The sequence below is a fragment of the Lissotriton vulgaris genome, chromosome 2_1 (assembly GCF_964263255.1).
Source record: "Lissotriton vulgaris chromosome 2_1, aLisVul1.2, whole genome shotgun sequence".
Classification (NCBI taxonomy): Eukaryota; Metazoa; Chordata; class Amphibia; order Caudata; family Salamandridae; genus Lissotriton; species Lissotriton vulgaris.
In genome coordinates this window covers 1,225,339,044-1,225,359,410 of record NC_141687.1, presented here as the reverse complement: position 1 = coordinate 1,225,359,410, position 20,367 = coordinate 1,225,339,044, and the positions used below count along the sequence as shown (strand labels likewise).

The following is a 20,367-nucleotide window of genomic DNA, read 5'->3' as shown; positions in this document are numbered from 1 at the left end:
CCTTACAAAGGAGGAGTCAGTCGCTGCACTGACGTCACTAAGAGCCACGCTGGGATTGGTTGAGACAGCGGGCGTGTAGATGAGGTAAAATTGTAAAGGAGGGGTGAGTATAGAGGAGCGACACTGATGTCACAGAAAAGGAGCGCAAACAATGGTTAATGTAAATAAGTAAACCAGGCGTTGATTGGTCATCAGAATAAAAGAAGCGCTGTTATTGGAGAAGCATTAGAGTAGAAGTAAACAATCGCAAAAATAGAAGTTTCGGTGTTAATAGACAGTGGGGATTGCTTGTGGAGCCCAGATCCTACTATAATAGGGACCTGTCCAGACAGAAGATTTATAGGTTTTTGGCCCACAAGCAATTTAATAGAGGAAATCCACCCAAAATGTACGGAGGGAAAAGGAAAATGTAATTTATGCAGAGAATCAAAAATTATTTTAAAATGGATAAACCCATTAAAACTAGAGAAGGATTTATTATCCCTCCCCCGAAAAACACCTGCATCCTACATGATGATAGAAAGAGGCTACCACACTTGTGTATGGTTAGGAATTTGGATAGAATATACAAAGATGATGGAGTATTCGCATTTCCTGAGTACGGAACATGTAATGGAAGAGTTTCACACAATTTACGAATTTGCATGAATGAGTTAGAACCAATACCTAGATTAACCCAGTACCAAGCTTTAGAAGAATTGGAGACTGAGGCCTTTGAACGAGACGGATCTCGATGCAGTGATATCATAAGTACATTTTATCCCAAGTTTCCTCTACAAACTCAAGATCATCAGATGAAACAATGGAGAAAGGCCATGGTAGTGGAAGTATTATATCCAGTAATGACCACAGAAGAAATGACAGGAAGTAAAGGTACAGAGAAAACAAAACATTTAGTGACTGGTAGTGGAGATTCAGAAGATTATTATTTTGAAGATATTTTTATGAAAAATTCTACACCATACCAAGAAGAATTAAATAGAATTACCCCTAATGCCCCGCTTCTGGAAACACCTTTGGTTCCGCAGGTTGTATGAGGCTACAATGGAAAGGGTACTTCAAGAAAGAGAAGCAATAAATATAAATAGAAGTGAGTTAATTCCAAAAATAACCCAGCTGAATCCAAATCCTGAAGCACGAACCATACCTGTGACTATAGGTCCCGTTGTTCCCTTATATGTGGATAAGAAAAATTGTCCTAAAACTCCTGTCCTGACTACACCGATCACACAACCCAGAAAAGAAAATATAATAATTGATGATTACGCAATTGAGTGGGAGTCGATAATTTCCTTAATGGATTTGCCAATAAGAGAGCCAATAAAACAATTCATTCAGAAAAGTTACTTCAGGATGCTCAAAAGAGGTACAGATTGAAACATCCACAGGGACTGAAAGTGCCACAGTAGTAACCCCAGAAGAAATAGAAAGGTGGCTACGAGAAATAGAAAAGCCAAAAACACAGCCAAAGGTATTGGATATATTTAAATTAAGAGTAGAATTGGAATAGGGGTAGAAAGATTAAATACTTATAGTGAAGAAGAGTTATTATTCATATGCAGAAGCATCACCCGAAATACAAAAATATTTCATGAAAAGTTAATGAATTTGGCAGCAGAAATGGGCATCAACTTAGGGAAATCCAAAGTATTGCAGAAACCATATAGAGCAGAATTTTCTGATAAAGATTTAGAGAACATGAATGTGTCCGGAAAGAAATAACAGATAAAAGAATTGTTAACCTTGTCGCAAAAATGGGGAGATTTGGATAGATGGAAAACTAGGTGGACAAATAAAAAGGAAGAAGCACAGGCAAATCGAACAATATCTGAGTATTTAATGAAAGAAACGGAGAAAGTTAAAAGGCTGTGCCCAATAAGAGAAGTTCCAGGAGGAGGTTATGTACATGTCCCATGGACCCGACAGGATATTTTATCTTTCACTAATGATTTCTCAAAGCTTAGAGAAAAACCAGTAGAATGGTTCAGGCAAGTTGAAAAGTTTGTGAAGGTTTCACAAGTTTTGTTGAAAGATTTAGATGGCTTGTTTGACATAGTAGTTCCTGTTGATTTATGGGCGGAATGTAAAATTACGATAGATTGGCCTAATTATGAGTACCCAAGAGATGCAAAGACAGGAGCCCCGTCAGCTGAGGTAATGAAAAAATATAATCGGGTAATTACATTCTTGAAAGGAAAGATTCCCCCAAAGGAAACTGATTGGATAAAAATAGATAGAACAACCCAAGAAAAGGATGAGTCAGTACATGCATATTATGAACAGCTTTTACAGGTGTTCAAGCAGTACAGCGGGTTTGAAAACATTGAAAACAAGGAAATTATACATTTTTTGTACCGTTCTGTAGGGATGAAACTGACAATAGATGAAAGAATTTAAAAGAAAAGGTAATGTGGGCAGCAAGAACTTCAGTTAAGTAAGTGACAGAAAAACAAGGAAAAGGGCAAAGCCAAGGTGAAATTAGTGGGGCCAAACTAAGAGGGCGATTGAGCAGAGAAGAGGCAAAGAAAAAGTTTCCCTGTCATGGGTGCGGAAAATTGGGGCATTGGAAAAACAAGTGTAAGCTTATACAGAATAATATAAAAAATTGAAATTGAAATCCACAGACGCAGAATGAGGTGTTCATGAGTCAACTGCAGAAGGTTGTACAGAGTCAATTGCCACCTGTCCCTATGCCAAATTGTGTGAGTCAAGCCAAGTACAGTGTGGACACCGGATTCCAGGAGGGAAGTGGTAAAAAAACATTCAGTAACCCCACAGTTTCTTCTGCAGATATCATTTTTGAGAATGAACTACAATGATGGTGCCTTAGAGGGGAGGAAGAGGAATGCGTCCTTGGCGCATCCATGCCGGTAGATCAGTCAGGTCCATATACAGATGGTATGGTTGAAGGAAATGACATCACCTTCTTATTGGATACTGGTGCTACCCATTCTAATGTGAGAATAGCCGACATCCCAACCTACCCCTCTTAGGAGAAGCGATCCAAGTAGTGACGTTTCTGATAAAAAATGTAGGACCCCAATTACCGAACCAATGGAGGTATGTATTGGCAACTTTAGAGAGATGCACACATTTGTTGTGTGACTTCAGTCCCACACATTTGCTAGGAAGGGATTTATTGTGCAAAATGAGCTGCACTATATTTTGCACACCGGATGGTGTTGCAATTCAGACTCCTGATGAAGACTGAATATACAAGATCGTGTTAGCAAAACAGGGAACAGAAATGAATGATATGTTTTCCTTGATGACACCAAATGATTACTAGATAAGGTCCAAACTACTGTAAATCCTGATGTGTGGGATTTTACCGTAAAGGAAGTAGGATTTATGGCAAATGTAGATCCAGTAAAAGTAACTGTAAAAGAAGGTGCAGTTTATCCAAATACTCTACAATACAAAATGAGCCCGGAAATTAAAGCTGGTGTAGCAGCAGAAATTGATCGATTGGTTGAGCAAGGCATTCTAAAAGAAATAATGAATAGCACTTGTAATTCGCCTATAATTGGAATAAAGAAACCCAACGGAAAATATAGGGTGGTCCAAGATTTGAGGAAAATTAATAAAATTGTCACACCATGTTGTCCGATAGTGCCAAATCCAGCAGTAATTTTATACCAGATACCGTGGACCGTAGGATGGTTTACTGTAATTGATTTATGCCATGCCTTTTTCTCCATTCCATTGCATCCTGATAGCCAATTTTTATTTTCATTCAAATTTGATGAGCATGTTTACCTTTGGTATCGTGTTCCACAAGGGTACACTGAAAGTCCTTCAATTTTTAACCACATTTTTAAAATATTTCTTGAATTGTTGCCCAGACAATCAGTTTTGGTGCAATACATTGACGACTTATTAGTCTCATCAAAAATACGAAGTGATTGTGTTACTGATTCAATTGCATTACTAAATCACCTGGCTGAAGGTGGACATAAAGTTTCACCAGAAAAATTTAAATTTTTAAAAAATGTGGTCAAATATTTTGGACACCAAATAAAGAGGAGTCAGAAAAGTCAGAGTAAAAATAATAAGACATATGCAGTTACCACAGACCTTAAAAAGAAATAAGCATGTTTCTTGGAGTCGTAGGCTATTGTAGGCAGTGGATCGTGGGATTTGCAGAACTGGCCAAACCTTTGATACAAATGACCAAGAAACGAGCAAAAGTTCCAGTAGAGTGGGATGATGAAAGCATGACCGCTTTTGTAAAACTACAAAACTGTCTGTGTGAAGCACCTGCTCTAAGTATGCCAGATTATTCAAAAGAATTTGCATTATTCTGTGATGAGAGAGATAATTGTGCATTTTTAGTCCTAACACAGAGACATGGCCTAATGCGATGTCCGGTGGCATATTTCTCTGCTACATTGGACCCAGTGGCATCTGCATCGCCAGGGTGTTTAAAAGCTGTAGCTGCAACGTACATGAGTCTGGAACAAAGTGAATCATTGTAATGGGACACCCTGTAAAGGTGTACGTTCCACATTCAGTTGTAATTTTGTTGACAAGAACACAAACTCAGGACCTTACTCCTAGTCGACTGACTAAATATGAACGAGTTATATTAGGGGCTGAGAATGTAACGATAGCCTGATGTACTGTCTTAAACCCAGCAACTCTGTTGCCAGATCCATATTATGAAGAGGTAAAAGATGAAGTCGATCATGAATGTCTCGACATCACTGAACTAAGTACCAAACCTCGTCCAGACATACAGGAAGAACCCTTAGAGAATACAGAACATGAGCTGTTGGTAGATGGCTCGTGTATACGCCATAAGGAAGGAGGATTGAGTGCTGCCTATGCTGTGTGCACATTGGCTGGAATAGTCGAAGCATCCTATTTACCAGGAGTCAAGACTACACAAATAGCAGGTTTGATAGCTTTAATTGAGGCTTGCAAAATTGGGAAAAATTGGAGCGTAACCATTCACACGGACAGTCAGTATGGTTACGGGGTTGTGCCTGACTTTTGCCAGCTCTGGATGCAGAGGGATTTCATGACTCCTTCAGGAACCCCTATTAAAAATGGAAATTTTGTAAAAGAATTAATTGAAGCAATAAAGTTGCCAAACGAAGTGTCCGTGGCCAAGTGTGCTGCTCACCAGTCAGGAAATGATAAGGTGACAGCTGGTAATCGTTACGCTGACCAAGTTGCCCAACATTGTGCTAAATACAAAATATCAGTAAACCAGAAAATTGACGCATGTGGAATCAGCTGCCAACTTATGCTACTTGGGGGCGTAGGAATGTGGGAAGAAGTGAGAGATTTACGAGATAAAGCAAACATAAAAGAAAATGAGGAGTGGGAGAAAATAGGTTGTCAGAGATGGGCTGATGATGGTGTGTGGATTTAGCTAGATGGAAGACCAGTGTTGCCAGCCTCAATGCTTGCACCCATGGCTAGAATGTATCATAGAGACACACACATAGGCAGAGATGCTATGATTAGACTTTTCAGACACGATTGGTTCAATGCAAGGTTCAGGAATGTCGCAGAGAGTCTTTGCCAGAGGTGCTTTACTTGTCAACAAATAAACCCAGGCAGAAAAACTGTAGTCTGCACAAGAAAAATTGGGAAAGCAGAGGGTCCATTTATAAGACTTCAAATTGATTTCATTCAGTTACCTATTTGTCGGACTGAAATATGTACTTGTCATAGTTTGTTTATTTTCAAAGTGGGTGGAACCATCCCCGACCAGAAGGAATGACAGCTTGACAGTGGCCAAACTCCTATGTGGGAACTCATTTCATGATTCGGTTTTACAGTAACTATTGAATCAGACAGAGGGTCTCATTTTAATAATGAAATATTTTGATTATTGTGTGAAGCATTTAAAATTGCACCAAGGTGAAGTAGAACCACAACAAACTCAAGCATTTGAGGCGGCTGGCCGTTGTACAGCTGAAGGATCACTGGTAATAGATCCTAAAGTAGCTGAACTAGAACAACCTAGCACTAGTCAGGATGACTGGATCCAATAGTGGACATACCTGAAATTATTGTGAGAACAAGAAGTGAAACCCGATTAGAGAGACAGATTGAGAGTGAGGATGTGACCGGAATAGAAGAGCACACTCAGATTCCAGAAAATAATTCTAACACTGAATCGGAGGAGGAACAGATAAGGAAAGAGCAATATACTCAGACAGGAAAAAATAAAATCAACATCCACAAGTCTGAGGAGGAACAGATAGGCATTCGAGAAAATGCCCAGGCAGAAAAAAATCAAGAAATTCTAAGACCTGAGCTGGACCAGTTAGGAAAAGAAAAACAAGTTCAGGAAGAAGAAGAACAAAGCCAAATCAAACAAAATCCTGAACAGGGTCAGAATAGAGAAGAACACATCCAGGCAGAAACGGCTAAGGTAATAAGCCCTGGACAAGGTCAGATAGAGAGGAATTCAGAAGATGGAAATAATCAAGTTGTGCCACAAATCAACGAAAACAAAAGAGCACTTGAAGAAACTGAAAGCACAGTGCAAGCTAAAAGACTCAGGAAAGGTGATACTTGGCTAGAATTATCAAGAGACTGAAATATCTCTTTAAGACAATAAGTGAAGAACCGGACCAAGTAAATGAAGTAACCAGCCAATCTGGACCTTCAACAGAAAAGCCAAGAAGGAGAAGTTCACGATTGCAAAGACTGAATAATAAATTGAAGGGTCCTGAATTGACATATGTAATTCTTGAAGATTTCGAGAATCTGGAAATAAGTGGAGATGGTGATGAAGAATTAAACGCTGATCGAATTAACTAAGAAGTGAGACCAACTTGAAATAACTCCTCAGGTTGTACTCTATACAAAAGTTAAAAAGAGGAGACAAATCTCCTTTGGCTAAAATGGCTGACAATAGAGCTGCTGGAAAACTGAAACAAAGCTGTATAAAAAGATGCTGTAGAATGTGTATATGTAGCATGTTTTTAGTACTTGTAATATGGTTAGTACTGACAATAGCCATTCCTGATCTAATGACTGCAAACAAACAGAATGACACTAATGCACATGGAAAGGTAGCTAACATTAAGCAAGACAGAGTCGAATTAGAAGCACCAGATGAGGCAGATTTACATCACAGCGTGTATAAAAAATGATACAGACTTCAATGGTTTTGCTAACCTGTTAGTACATTATGTAGAAACCATGGAAGTTAGTGATTGTTATGTATGTATGAGTTTGCCGACATCTGTAGCAGAAGGAGTAACATATCATCATTTACCATTGACATATGGTATTTCATGTAGTATTTTATAGTTTATTTCACAGAACTGGAAAGTTACAATATTATTATTCGAATATAGATGTGATATTTTCTGAAGTTCTTTTGCGGAAGAGAATTAACCCAGTCCTTGGCAGTAGAGATTTTCAATTCATTGGTGAATATTTTCTAACGATGAAAGCAATAGATATAGCTGAAGCACATAAGCACAATCTAACATGTAAGTTACATGAAGAAGAAAAGATATGTTCAAGGCATCTGAGCTGCAGATTATACACTATGCATAGATCGCCATCTAGTGTTGGGCTTGGAAGCTTGCACTTTGTTGTTGTCTTGGAAGAGTGTTTTGTAGTCACAAGATAGGTGACTCCTTCTTTGGACGATAGTGCGCATGGGCATCGACTCCATCGTTAGATTGTTTTTTTCCGCCGTTGGGTTAGGATGTAACTTTTGATCTCCGGTTCAGTACCGGATTTTCCAAACCTTTTCAACGCCCAAACAATCTACAACTTGACGGTATTGTTTTCGATCGCGTGATCTTCGACGCGCATCTCAACTACTCAAGTCCAGTCGTCGATGCGGACCGCTGGGCCTATCAACACCGTTCAGGCTTACAGCTCATGGAAAGGACTCCATTAAAAAATGCTTCTAGTGTGGAGTGAAATTCCCACACAGTGACCATCACAAGATCTGTAACCTGTGTCTCTCGACCAAGCACGATGAGAACAATTGCCAGGCCTGTGCCTCTTTTCGATCCAAGAAAACCATCCGTGTTCGCCGTGCCCGACGACATATCATGACGCAGCGAGCAGCTCTGGTACCAGTGGACATCTTCGACTAAGGCCTCAATGTCCCGGAGGAGGATCCTGAGGACCTGGAAATCGTGTCCGAAGCAGACGACTCCGACTCAGACGACCACATCACTCCTGGTCAACGAGTGAGTACAGCTGCCCGTCCCCAACTCCACCCAAAAAAAAGAAGGCCCTGGTCAAGACTTCGTGCGCAGGCCCCAGTCGCGACCGAAAACAAGCTTCAGAAGCCCCACCCTCGGGCCCGGCTCCGAAGATAAAGAACAAGCCTTCCGGTACCTTGGGACCGAGCAAACCGCATATCAGTAGCCCGCAGGCGCCTTCGGCACCGAAGAAGGGAGTGCATCATACTCCCAAAAAGAAGTCTGCACCGACCACCTCATCGCCGAAAGAAAAACCATCGAATCCGAAACCAAAGCATTGGGAACCGAAAAAGATTTCCGCCTCCAAAGCCAAGCCAAACGATCCCAAACCACCTCCTAAGGCCTCGGAGCAGAAATCCAAACCCGATGGGACCCGAAGAAGTTGGTACCGAAAGTGGTTACCAAAGAGGAAGAACTTTTTTCACCTGTTCCTGTCGATCCCAAGCAGAAAAATCTCTATATAAACCCCAAAACGGGAAATGTGGCTACTATTCCACACAACATGAGTAAGCTGGACCCACCAGTCACTCCAGCAGTGCCTGTCAAGACTGTTCCACTTCATCTATAAGACCCTCTTCTCCTATTCTTCCCCCTCAGCCTGTTCTTCCTCCTAAACCTGTCTCCTCCAAAACTCCCACCTCATTCAGCACCACTACAGGATGATGATGATGATGATGATAATTTAGGAGTTGGGGGAGGCAACAATGACCCTTTCAGCTTGCAAATAGAGCTGCTGTCTACCATGGTGTTCACATGCATTCAGACCCTGCAGATGAGGACTTCCTTCGAACAGTCACAGAAAACTGTCCAAATCCTGCCAATGCTAAAAGGGGTCATTAAACATGCCTCCGACATACTCAAAGACCCGATGAGAGCTGATTTCTCAATCCCAGGATTGACAAAAAAAATAAACCTGCCCCAGATGATCCCACCTACATCAAAGAGCAGCTACCCTTAGACTCACTAGTGTTAACTAACGCTAGGAAACGCGCCAACTCTCAAACCTCCGGTGACGCACCACCTCCGGATAAGGAATCTAAATTGTTAGATACCTCTGGCAAGAGTTGCTGCCCAACCAGCTAATCACTGGTGCATAGCAAACACCCAAGCATTACTTGCCAGGTACAATAGGGCTCACTATGACCGACTAGAAACCCTATTACATAATTTACCTGATCAATACAAAACCCAGGCAAATGATTTAATTCAAGAGGGCAAATTAATAACTAGGGCTCCCGATTTTATGGCCTTTATTTTTTCAACATTTCCGTCTGCATTTATCCATATTTATTTTTTGCCAATTTTTTCTGTATTTATCCATTTTTATTTTAAGTTTTCTGCATAAATGAAGCTGCAATAGGTATTTTTCCACATTTATTTAATTGATAAATACTCTCATTTGAATGTCCAAAAGATTTCAGAAGTACATAGTGCAATAACTTTATCTGAAAACACTTGCATTGTAATTAGGAAATCTATTGTCTTTTTTCATCTCTCCTACCTCTCAATCTGTACACCTACTGACCTGGCACGCATGACTGACCGTAGAAAAAAATGATTTAAAGAAGGCTTATTTTCGGTATTTTTCAGTTTTTAAAAATAAATACAGACCGGAAAATAAATAGTTTCTGTCTGTATTTATCTGTAAAAACAGAAAACTGGGAGCCCTATTATTAACCAACGTATCAATCAAGTGTGCCCTTGATGCAGAAGACACAGCCTCTAGGTCCATTAACACTAGTGTGCTACTCAGACGACATGCCTGGTTACGCATTTCAGGCTTTAAACCGGAGGTACAAACAACTATCCTCAGCCAGCTGTTCAATCAGGAACAACTTTTTGGACCGGCTGTAGACACCACTCTAGAGAAGATGAAAAATGACATGGAGACTGCTAAATCCATGTGAGCATTACAGTCTCCTTCCACACGTGGGTCCTTTCGTCGCTCCTTTTAAAAAGGAGCATCTAAAAACATCGCAACAGACACCGCCTCCTCTTCCTACAAAAACACCACGCAAACATCCCCCAACGGAGGATATTTTAGAGGCGGATACAGGGGAAATAACAACGGGAGAGGCCGAAGTAACATCAACACTTGCGCCCCCCCCCCCCCCACCCACAAATAAACAGTGACTTCCCTCCACTCTCTCCAGACCATTCCACTCCGGTCGGGGGAAGACTCACAGTTCCTACCTGTCTGGGATTCCATCACAACAGACAAGTGTGTAAGACAAATTATCCAGTATGGTTACTGCCTGGAACTTACTGCACCCCGCCCACCATACCACCCAAAGAGCATCCAATATCCACGGAACACCTCATGCTCTTAAAACAAGAGGTTCTCTCACTGCTTCAAAAGCACACTATAGAACCAGTTCCCTTACAGCATCAAGGAACAAGGGTTTTATTCACTGTATTTCCTAATCCCAAAAAAGGACGGACCCTAAGGCCAATACTCCACCTCAGACCCCTCAATCTCTATATACAGTCAGATCATTTTCATATGATCACTCTCCAACAGGTCCTCCCACTGCTGCTACAAGGCAACTTCCTTGCCACACTAGATCCAAAGTATGCCTACTTCCACATACCCATACACCCTGCTCACAGGAAGTATCTAAGGTTCATAGTGGACGGACAACACCATCAGTTTAAAGTCCTTCCATTCGGGGTGACCACAGCACTCCGAGTGTTCACAAAGTGCCTCGTGGTGGTAGCGGTACAAAAGGGGGTGGTGATGGACGGAGCAATTGAATCAATCAAACACTCACACCAAGTCAAAAGATCTGGGTTTAATCCATCACCGTTCTTTAGCCCACTCTGCCACCCCAGTTCAGACATGGCTATATGCAAATCAGTCTGACCCTGTGCCTCATGGGAACAGTCCAGCCCGAACTGCCAAGCCATGTCTTCCCTGGACCGGAAACAAGCTTCCTGGGACCGGTTTCTGGCATTCCAGCCGTCTTCAGTCCGGCTTGCTTGAATCCAGTGGCAAAGTGAGCAAGGGACTCACGTCTGAGCATACCCTGCCACACTTATGGCGGCCAAAAGCGGAACAAAAGGGGATGGTGATGGACTTTGCCACTGGATTCAAGCAAGCCGGGCTGAAGACGGCTGGAACATGGTCTACAACACACACTTTCACCAAACACTATTGTGTTGACGTGCAGGCTAAACAACAAGCTTCTGTAGTCCAGGCAGTTCTTAAAACACTGTTTCAACCCACTGCAACAGATACAGGTGACCACCACCAGGGGAGACACTGCTGTACAGTCTATGCATAGTGTACAATCTGCAGCTCATATGCATCTGTTCTTGGCATGTAGAGTTGCAGAGTTGTACCCGCCTCCCCGGAACCTGTATCTGTTCCAGTATTATCTTACATACATTCACATGGACAGCTCTTACTTCTTATTGACTCCATCATTTCCCATCATGGCAAAAAAGAAAATCTAACGATGGAGTCTATGCCCATGCTCACTATCGTCCAAAGGAGGAGTCTCCTATCTCGTGACTACAAAAGACTCTTCCAAGACAACAACAAAGTGCAAGCATCCAAGCCCAACGCCAGATGGCGATCTATGCATAGTGTACAACTCTGCAGCTCTACATGCCAAGAACCGATGCATACTGGTAAGTAGCATTTTCCTTTTGAATTTAGTTGAGAAAAGGAGACCGGATTTTCATAGAAGGGCCTCTGAACCGAAGCCTCAGATACCTAAGTGGGCTGATAGAGAAGACCTTATTGTAACTGGCAAGACTCCTGCTGCTATGTCCCTGGACCTTGAAAAGAAAGGGAAAATCTGTCTCCATAGGTTAAACACAGAGTATAACAATATATTTATTAGTTCCAGTGAATGTGACCACAATTTTCTGATAATAGGGGGATGGGGACTAAAAGTTGGAACAGATCCAGTATTTCCTGGAATTTATTATGTTTGTGGAAACAAAGCTTACTTTAAGCTGCCTGACCACTGGTATGGGAGCTGCTATTCCGAAATAGTATTCCCTAAAGTATATGATGTAAAAAGAATCACTGGAAGCAATGAAGAAAATAACGGACTAACACGCAAGAGAAGAGCTAGTTTTTCAGAAATTGGAGGAGGTATATTTAGTGCATTGATACCTTCAGTGGGAGTAATTCTGAATACACAAAGAATTTGTAAATTATCTACAGTGGCGGATTGCTTATCGACTGACACTGCTGGAGGATTTTTATTGATCGAAAAATCGACTTGCCCTTGATATATTAGTGGCAAAAAGAGGGCGGAGTCTGTAAAATGTTGAAGGCGCAACATTGTTGAACCTACATACCTGACAAGTGTTGAAATTGGGAGATATGTAAAAAATATCACGAATTTGGAAGAAGACTTGAAACCACTGGAAGTTGAGTGTATAGAAGAAACTAACAAATAGTATTTCTTCTATTGCTAGTTGGTTTTCTAATATAGGGAGAAGTATTATAGGTCAAATACTGATGCCAATAATGGGAATTATATAAACTTGGGGATTTTTGCCTAAACCTCAAAAGTTGGTTGAAACAATGAATGCTGGTTGACGGATAAACAAAACTTTATTAGTTTACCCCGACAATGATTTATGTCTTTTGATTTTTACTTAGTTATCAAGATATTTTTTCTTTTTTTTGCACACAAACAAAAGATCGCCTTCAACTTCATGTATGGCCATATACAGTTTGAAATACAAATTGTGAATATGTACAGTGAAAAAACACAACAGTGAACATGTGAATACATCAACAATGTATACGTGGACAAATTGATCATGAACATTATAAGCAAATTGATCATAAATGATAAGAAAATCACAGTGATCAATAAACAACTTGGAGAATATGAGACTTATCAAAATCAAACCCCAAAACCTGAGATAGAATAAATCAGTACAACTCAGGGAAAACCGGTCCCCGGTAGCTTGTCTCCTTTCTGGTGAAGAATTGGCTTGGTAGTTGAGTCCCTTGCTCACTGCACCATCAGGATTCAAGCAAGCCGGGCCGAAGACGGCTGAAATGCCAGAAACCGGTCCCCGGAAGCTTGTTTCCTTCCCAGTATAAGAATTGGCTTGGTAGTTTGGTCTGCCCTGTTCCCATGATGCACTGGGCCAGGGACAGACTAATTTGCATATAGCCAGGTTCTGAGCTGGGATGGTGCAGTGAGCTAAAAAACAGTGATGGATCAAGCCCTGATCTTTGGACTGGGTAGGAGTGTTCTGCTTAATTCAGATACTCTGTCCATCACCACCCCCTTTTATGAAGCATTTTATCATAAGGTAAATATAAAGTCCTGATCACCAGCAGTGATTATCAGCTTATGTATGTGTGTTTATGGGCCGAGGTGAGTATGGTATTTTTAGAGTAACCCAAACTGGAAATCTCGCTGCATCACTAGTTGGACGATCGGAGAATGGACATGTGTAGCAAAATATATTTATTTTCCAGGGTATTACTAAGAGAATGTGGAAAGAAAAAACTTTGTTTAGACACTGGTAAATAACAAAAATAAAAAGTCCATATTATCTAATGTCAAAAGGAGAAGCTCCAAAACTTAGGACCAAGTGTTTCTGTCAATATTGGATATCCATTAACCCTGTCCCTTTGCTTTGCACTTGGATAGCTCCCTCTTCTTATTTTGTTTGACACTGGTAAATGATCATAAGACTGGGCCATTTGTCCCGGCGGGTCGGACATTTTTGCTGCTTTCTTCCCGGGATGCTTTGCGCATCAGAGGGCATTCCCAGGCAGAAAAACTAAACTCTAGTTGATCCTCCGCTGTTGAAAGCCTGGTTGTTCCGACCAAGTTTGGTATGGGTGGAAACACTGCCAAATCCTAACCGAGGGCCTGATGTTCCTGTAGACCAGATTACATATGCACATTATGTATTTATGACCAAAGTTAATTTACATGCTTAGATCTTTAGGGGTTTCATTTACTTACATGGGTTCTTCTTTTTTCAAGATGCGAAGAAACTTGGAGACAAAACATCAAAAGATTTGAAGGTTCCAGAGGGAAAAATGCTAACCAAAAGAAAGTCAAAGGAACCTGCTCCCCGAAGGAAGAGTTCCGCAAAGGCCAGTGCCACCGAGGAGGAAAGAATGGGCCCACAGAAGAATGTGTACACCTACTGGCTAATGAAGTCTGAGCCAGAGAGCCGCCTGGAGAATGGGGTGGATATGAAGGTGCGGTCGTTTAATCCTATAAGGTTGTCCTTTTTCAACATTCCTTTGTCTCTCTTTGAGGGGAAAGTGAGAGCATGGTATTGGAGGGAATATGTCCCTTTACATGCTGTGGCACTTTGAGGCCCAGGCTTCAGGCCCTGTTTGTATCTGAACTTTTTTCATGATTCATAGCTGCACACTGCAATTTTGAAAACCCAGTGGCATTGAGAATGAAACTGCTGGCGCAAATGTTTGGGTGCAAGGTGAAGTGGCATGTCTCATTAATCTCTGGAAGTACAAGCAATGCCTCAGATCTCAATTCAATTCAATAAGCTTTATTCAGTTGAAACAAAAGAACCATAAGAGCACAATACATACTCAAAATACATAACAATTAATAAAAAGTCAACATCCATAAAGAAAACAAAAAACCAATAAACTAATTCCGTTAAAACATCATACGCTACATCAGTTCTCTTGGTGTAAACAGTAGACTCCTAGCAACTTTTCAATAAGAAAAAATGGCACAACATCAGTTCTCCTAATGTAAACAATAGACTCATAGCAGCATTACATTGTTTTTGGTAACAAAATTCATAGGCTTCAGAAAGTGCAAAGTGCTTAATTAGTAAGACCATACCCAACTTAGGGAGATGGTTAATTACATTAGAACAGCATACACTTCTAGCGTTAATTGAACTTAAAATAAACGTTGCCGTATAAAAACAAATATCAGGTTCTTTTAACGTAAAAAGTAGGGTCATAGCAGCATTCAGTGGTTTTGGCATCATACTTTTTAAACAATGGTTTAAGATAAGCAATTCTAAAAGACCGATACAAATTGCATAAAAGTAAAAAATGCAAGGTGCTCTGCTTTGTATTCCCGTCGCAAGGGCATGGGGAGACAGGGCGCGGTTTCATCGTAGGGAACGCTACTAAATGGTGCACAAGGCCTAACCTCATTATAGTTAGAACATAGCGATTGGAATGTCTCGTGACAAGTGAAAGGTAAGTTCGGAAGCCCTCCGTATCTATATGCAAATGGTAAAGCTGATACGTTGCTTGCTTCCCTACTATTTTCAGCCTGCGTTCGTTCTTATAGCACAGGAAGGTACTCTTTAACTCCTGTTTGGACAAACCAGATACTTCATTTTGATTTCCCAAGATTGTTCGATCAAAAATGGCCCCAAAAGAATTAGTTGCATAATTAAGCCAGGGTATCTTTAGGCAATTATCCAATCACAGGCAGTCAATAATAGACGTAGTAAAAAATAGTCTCCTCCTTTAACCATATGAATCTCCATAACAGAAGGGGTCTCAGGGCTATTAAATCCGTCAAATAGTTAAGACCCAATTCACAGTGAATGAGTTCGAAGGAGCTGAGACCGTGAGACATAAAAGCTTTTTTTTTTTTTTTAAAGAATTCTATTCTGTTTGTAAATTGCAGCACGGTTGGAGTCCCCATAGCCCAGCCCCATAAAGTGCAACAGATGTGCATCTCTTTTTTTTTGTAAACATATTTTATTGAGTTTTAAATGCAGCAATCAGATATTCACCATTATGATATTCAAACATCTCTCTCCCCCATCAAATTGTTATCTGCAGACTTGTGTATATGTCCACGTTACGGTCCAATAGTATTCATAACTTATGTTCCCCATGTTTCAATCAAGAATCATAGCATAACCTCAACCAATATACGTGGCAAACAACTGACATTGATAGTCCATTACATCTTATTAAACAAACCCCTAAGGATCTCCCCCCCCCCACCCCTTAGCCCCCCTCCCTCCCACCGGTGTGTTCCAACTATTCGCAACAATTCAGTATCTGGAGCTTGTGTTGACATACGGTTAGGATACACTTAATTGTAATGGGCGTTCCAGCACCCCACCTCACCACAACCCACTAGTCACCATTGTCCTTCAGCGTCTGAACCAGGTCTTCACATGCCCTTGCCGTGTCTAGCGCCTTTGCATTATTCAGGCGTCACGCTTGTTGGAAACTAATAGCCCCCTCCCCACTAGACCACTTAACTCAGCACTCCACCTTTTACTGCTGGGACCTTCCTTCGCCTTCCAGCGCATCATTATTTCCCTTTTCGCCAGTACTAGGCCTATATCTATAAATTTACTTGTTACTTTCGTTCTAGAGGTGTGTGGGAACTAGTGTAATATGCATGTAGCCATATCAAATGTCAACTGGCGCTCCGTAACTAGGTTTAGTATGTCCCCCACTCCCCCCCCCAATAGTTCCCCAACTTCGGGCACCCCCACAACATATGATCTAAATCTGCTCCCACTGTACAGCACCTAGGACACATCACTTCCCCAACATTGTAATATTCCATGATCTTACTCGGAGTCAAATACGTCCTATGTATTATAAAGAAATGCATTTGTTAGAAGCGTGCATTCCTGTTGCCCTTCCATGCCCTCCGTAGAATGTGTCCCCATGTGGTTTCCGTTATGGGCTGCCCTGTGCTTACCTCCCATTTCAAACGAAGCGTATCCAGCGGGGCCAAACCCTCATTTAACATTCGTGAGTAGAGTCATGTAACTGCTTTGAATGTACCCGCTGCCATCATCACATACTGACACGCCTGCGTTGTTTCTGGTTCTAGCAGTCCCCCCTTCCAATGCTTTTGGATGGCTCGGACCAGGGCTGCATGTAGCAGAAAATCCCCCCTAGGGAGATCAGACCTCTCCTGCAGTATCTGATGAGATAACAGCACTCCATCGTCGTACAAGTCCCCCAGCATGTGGACCCCTGCTTGCTCCCACTCCTATAATGGCGACCAATCTCCTCCATTAGGAAATGCTGTCAGCATCCCTAGTGGAATCTCGGGCGCGTAAGGGTGTTGTACACCCACCCTTCGCTGGCTCCTGTTCCAACACAACCCCAGAGTCTTTTCTTCTAAAGTAAGATCCCTAAGGTCCAGTTTTTGTTGCAGCACTATGAAAGACAGAATATGTCTCGGGATTCCGCCACCTCTCGCATTTTCCGGGCCCCTGAACTCCTTGGCCACTGCCTGTGTAAGAACCTGCAACTGCGTTGCTATATAATACAACTCCAGATCAGGAACCGCCAAACCGCCCTCCACCTTGGGTCTCATTAATGTCTTAAGCGCCACTCTGCGCCTCCCTGATCCCCAGATAAATCCCACAATCATAGATTTCAGGTTGGTGAACACTGAGCACGGCACCCATATAGGCAGCGTCCTAGAAAAGTACAGCAGTCTAGGGAGCGACACCATCTTCAATATAGCTATCCTACCCACATCACCGAGAGTGGAAGGGTACTCCAAAAGGCCATGCTCCCCTTAAGGGCGCGTATGCATCTCCCTATATTTCTTTCTAACAGATCGCCGGATCCATGATAAATATGTACTCCGAGGTATGCTAAGCAAGAAGGTTTCCACCTCACATTCTGCGGCATCCTAGGCGCTTTCCTCCCTGGTTGCACTGGGAACAAGCAAGTTTTGGTCCAGTTGACCTTTAGCCCTCAGACTGTTCCAAAATCTGACAACAATCGCTCTGCCCCTGCCAATGCACCATCTGTATCCGCCAAAAATCATCCGCGTATAATGATATGTATTGTTGTTCTCCTCTAAAAGCCAGGCCCTCATACCACTGTCCCAGCCAAGCTCGTGCTGCCAATGGTTCTATCGCTAGGGCAAACAGCAATGGGGAGAGCGGGCACCCTTATCGTGTCCCATGGGCCACCACATACCGGGGAGAAATCATCTGCCCCACTTTCACTCTAGCCACCGCTGAAGTATACAGCACCGTCGTCCACCTCACAAACTCCTCACCCAGTCCAAAGTGTCCCATCGCTTTTTTACAAATACGGCCATTCTAGGCTATCAAAGGCCTTTTCTATATCTACAGATAAGATTGCAGCCATAGGAGAATCTATGCCAGCTTCCCCTACGACCAACCTCCGCACCTTGGTGGCAGTATTTCTGGTAGGGATAAACCCTGCCTGATCTTCATGTACCATGACAGTCATATGCCACAGTAAACGTGACGCCAGGATCCGACTAAGTATCTTATAGTCAGTAGTGAGCATTGACAATGGGCGGTACGCTGCCGTATCCGTACTATCCCGTCCCGGTTTTAATAACGGAACAATAAGGGCCTCGCGCATTGATTCGGGTAGCTGCCCCAGTTCCCACGCTTCGCTATAGACCTCCAGCAACCGTGGCGCTAATATATTGCATATAAAATTCCACAAGGTAAGCCGTCTACCCAGCGGTGTCTTATTCCATGCCATTTGCTTAATGGCGCTCCGAATTTCATCAAGCGAAATTGGACGACCAAGATGCCGCGCCTGCTCTTCCTCCAACTGAGGAAGCATCAAATTTCTCAAGAAGGACCCAATAGCAGTTTTGTCCGCCTTTACTGTAACCTTGTAAAGCCTCTCATAATATTCCCTGAGCCCATGCATGATCCTACTCTGGGTATAAACGGTCGTTCCCCCAGCCGGGTTTAGTGCCAGGATCGGGGAGCTACGTGGTATAGGGTTAGCTAGCCAAGCTAGCAGCGTTCCTGCTTTGTCACCCTCTGCGTGTGCCTTCTCGACATACTTCCGATAATCCAAGCAGCGCAGTCTCTCCACTTCCGTGGCCAGCACCTCCTTAGCCTCTAACATTTCCCTCTAACGCTCCGGGTGGTCAGGCCGTGCCTGTTCTGCCAACCTCAACCGTTCGTCCGCTTTCCCAACATCCTGCAGCAGGGATTTCCTCACCCCAGCATATTTACTTATGCATATCCCCCGTACTACTACCTTAAAGGTGTCCCATTCCATCGCCGTAGTAGGAGTAGACCCCGCATTCTCACTAAAGTAGTGTGTTATCCCTTCTTCCACCTCCCTACGAAACACCGGATCCTCTAAGGTTTCAGGGCGCAATCGCCATGTGGGAATTTCCACCTTTTCCTTCGTCCAATGCAAGGTGAGCAGGAGCGGGTCATGGTCGGACAGGGTCCTAGTGAGATATTCAGAGCTGGTCACCGTGGACACCACCAGTGGTGAGCACAACATAGCATCCAGTCTAACATGCAGTTGTGTTACGCCGAGAAGTAGGAGTAATCTCTAATTTGCGGGTGATGCGAACTCCATACCTCTATCAGATGCCATCTAGCCTGCCAATCTTGCCTATGCTTGGACAGTCGAACAGGGGAATCAGGCAATGGGGGCTGAGACCTATCCATGATCTTGTCCGTTATTGAATTAAAATCCCCTCCCATTATGAGCGGGCCCGCCAGGAATTGTGCCAAAGTGCCCGACATTCAATCCAGGATTCGCGCCTGCTCTATTTAAGGGGCATAAATACTACAAATGGTCACATCCTTGCCATATAGGCGCCCTTCAACCGCTACAATTCTGCCCTCCCCATCTATTGTCTGTTTAAGCTTCTGAAAAGGGACCCCTGCCCTAATCCAAATCAATGTCCCCCGCGCAAACGCCGAGTACGACGTGCTAAATACCTGTCCACTCCATCTACGCTGCAGCGCTAATCCCTCCGACCTATTAAGGTGTGTTTCCTGGAGTAGCGCTATGTGCACTCTCCTTCTGACCAGATATGCATGAACCCTGTGGCGCCTCGAGATTGTGTGCAGCCCCCTTACATTCCAAGTAATACATCGTAAATCAGGTACAGTCCCCATCACAACAATACAACCACTTCTTCCCTCCACTTGCAGCTCTGAACACACCGGTGTACCCCAAAACCCAACCCATCCCCCAATCCCACCATCCCCACACCCCACCAAGAACCGGTCTTAAACCAACATTGCAAGTTCCCATCCAAACCAGTCCAACACTCCACTCATACCGAAGCCCAGCAGTAGCCACTGCAGGCATGCCTTAAGGGCAACTGGGGTGGCTTAGTGCTTAGTGCCAACGGCGACCGCTCTTGCCCATACAATCACCCCGTTACGATCCCCAATAAAACACAGCTACCTCTCCACCTGTACATCAGGTATTTACCGATTC

The 20,367-nt window shown here is 42.9% G+C and overlaps 1 protein-coding gene across 2 annotated transcripts in view; it reads left to right on the top strand.

Annotated features, from left to right (window-relative positions):
• THYN1 (thymocyte nuclear protein 1) overlaps nucleotides 1–20,367 on the top strand; it is a 362,553-nt gene that overhangs the window by 214,379 nt on the left and 127,807 nt on the right. For both annotated transcript variants that reach the window (XM_086956944.1, XM_086956945.1), the window contains exon 3: nucleotides 14,171–14,391. In XM_086956944.1, the coding sequence (XP_086813070.1) occupies nucleotides 14,171–14,391 (221 nt within the window). The remainder of the gene's footprint in view (nucleotides 1–14,170; nucleotides 14,392–20,367) is intronic.